The sequence below is a fragment of the Orycteropus afer genome, unplaced genomic scaffold (genome assembly GCF_000298275.1).
Source record: "Orycteropus afer afer isolate SDZICR_OR568_19922 unplaced genomic scaffold, OryAfe1.0 scaffold00068, whole genome shotgun sequence".
NCBI classification, from domain to species: Eukaryota; Metazoa; Chordata; class Mammalia; order Tubulidentata; family Orycteropodidae; genus Orycteropus; species Orycteropus afer.
Genome location: NW_006921655.1, coordinates 1,792,520 through 1,793,924, shown reverse-complemented (window position 1 = coordinate 1,793,924; position 1,405 = coordinate 1,792,520). Strand labels below are relative to the sequence as shown.

Genomic DNA, 1,405 nt, shown 5'->3' with positions numbered 1-1,405 from the left:
CCAGCTCAGTCTTCGCAGGCCGCCAGGCCCCCTCTAGCCGGGGCCGTGGAGCACCGAGGCAAAGGCCGGGGCGCCCCCATGAAGGAGCGCGACGCGACCCCAGCCGAGCGGGGCAAGCCGGCCACCTACACCGGGGACAAGAAGGCGAAGATGGCGGCCAAGACCAACAAGAAGTGGGTCCGGCTCGCCACCGTGTTCGCCTACGTGCTCTCCGTGTCGCTGGCCGCCATCGTGCTTGCCGTCTACTACAGTCTTATATGGCAGCCGGTGGGCGCCGGGACCTCGGGGGGAGCCGCTGGCCCGCCCCCCGGCGGCTCTAACGCCACTGGCCCGTCTGGGACTTCGGGGGCGGCTCCGGGGTCTAACGCCACCGGGTCGTCCCGCCGGGAGGCGCCACGCGACGCGCCCCCGCTGCAGGCGGCGCGACCCGCGCCTCCGGAGCCCCCTGCCGACAGTCCCCCGACCGGGCCGCTCGAGCGGCCGCAGGGACCGGACGAAGAAGAGGAGGCAGCGGCGCCCGGGAGTCGCTGAGTCCCCCGCGTCTGGGGCGGCGGGGAACCGTTCTACCCGAACCCAGAGGGAGGACTTTGCAGCAGGACCGGGCGGGGACTCTGCAGGAGTGACCCCAGCGGGAGTGAACCTCTTCCCCAGTGATTGCCAGCTCTCCCCGGAGGCAGGTGGCCCGCAGCCCCATCTTCAGCCAAGAAGGGACCACGATTCGCCGGGGCCTCGCGGTTTGGTCTTCCCAGGATGATGCTCTAGGGCCCCAAGCCATAAAAGAGGTGGGGGGGAACGGGCGGAGAGACCCTAGCAACGAACCCTTCTATGCCGCCGCTTGCTGTCGTGTTTCTTACATGCAGGGGTGACTTGGGCTTTTCCCCAAGACTCAGGGGAAGGAGGGAGTTGTAGGGGCTCTTTTTTACTAAACGGAAGCTCTCTCGAGGAGGGCACCAAAAGTAGTGGAGCTCAGGTACGTCAAGCTGGTTGCAGTGGCCACAGATGAATTTTATTTATAGATCCGTGTATATAGTTGTTGACATATGCACTAGAAGCTATAGTTACATAGAACTATACGTATCCTCGCACACCCTGGGTAGCTACTGACTGATGGGGTCAAGCAAAGGCTATTTGTTGGCCCCCAAAGTGCAGCTAGCCAGAAGGGCACAAACACGGCTTTTTTCATCACCTACTCCTTTCCCCTAATCCCCATCCTGTTTCAGAAAGATTTATGACGTTCTTACACAAAAGAGTATAATCATTCTTAGACTTGTTGACATGACAGTGGAAAACCTTAGAGAAGCAGAAGTTTAGGGAGGGTGGGGAATGTACTGATCCCTTCCTTTTCCCACCCTAGTTCCCCCATGAAAGAGGCTTCCTGTTGCAGCCCTAAGTATTTGGATTTGGG

General features: G+C 61.0%; 1 protein-coding gene across 1 annotated transcript; it reads left to right on the top strand.

Moving 5' to 3' along the window:
- The first annotated feature begins 78 nt into the window (after positions 1–78).
- INAFM2 (InaF motif containing 2) lies at positions 79–531 on the top strand. Its single transcript, XM_042780903.1, has one exon. It carries the CDS (start codon positions 79–81, stop codon positions 529–531), a length of 453 nt encoding a protein of 150 aa, XP_042636837.1.
- Positions 532–1,405: the final 874 nt, after the last annotated feature.

Bases quoted from the DNA above. Each gene is read 5' to 3' on its own strand.
- INAFM2 (XM_042780903.1), top strand. From the start codon at position 79: ATGAAGGAGCGCGACGCGACCCCAGCCGAGCGGGGCAAGCCGGCCACC.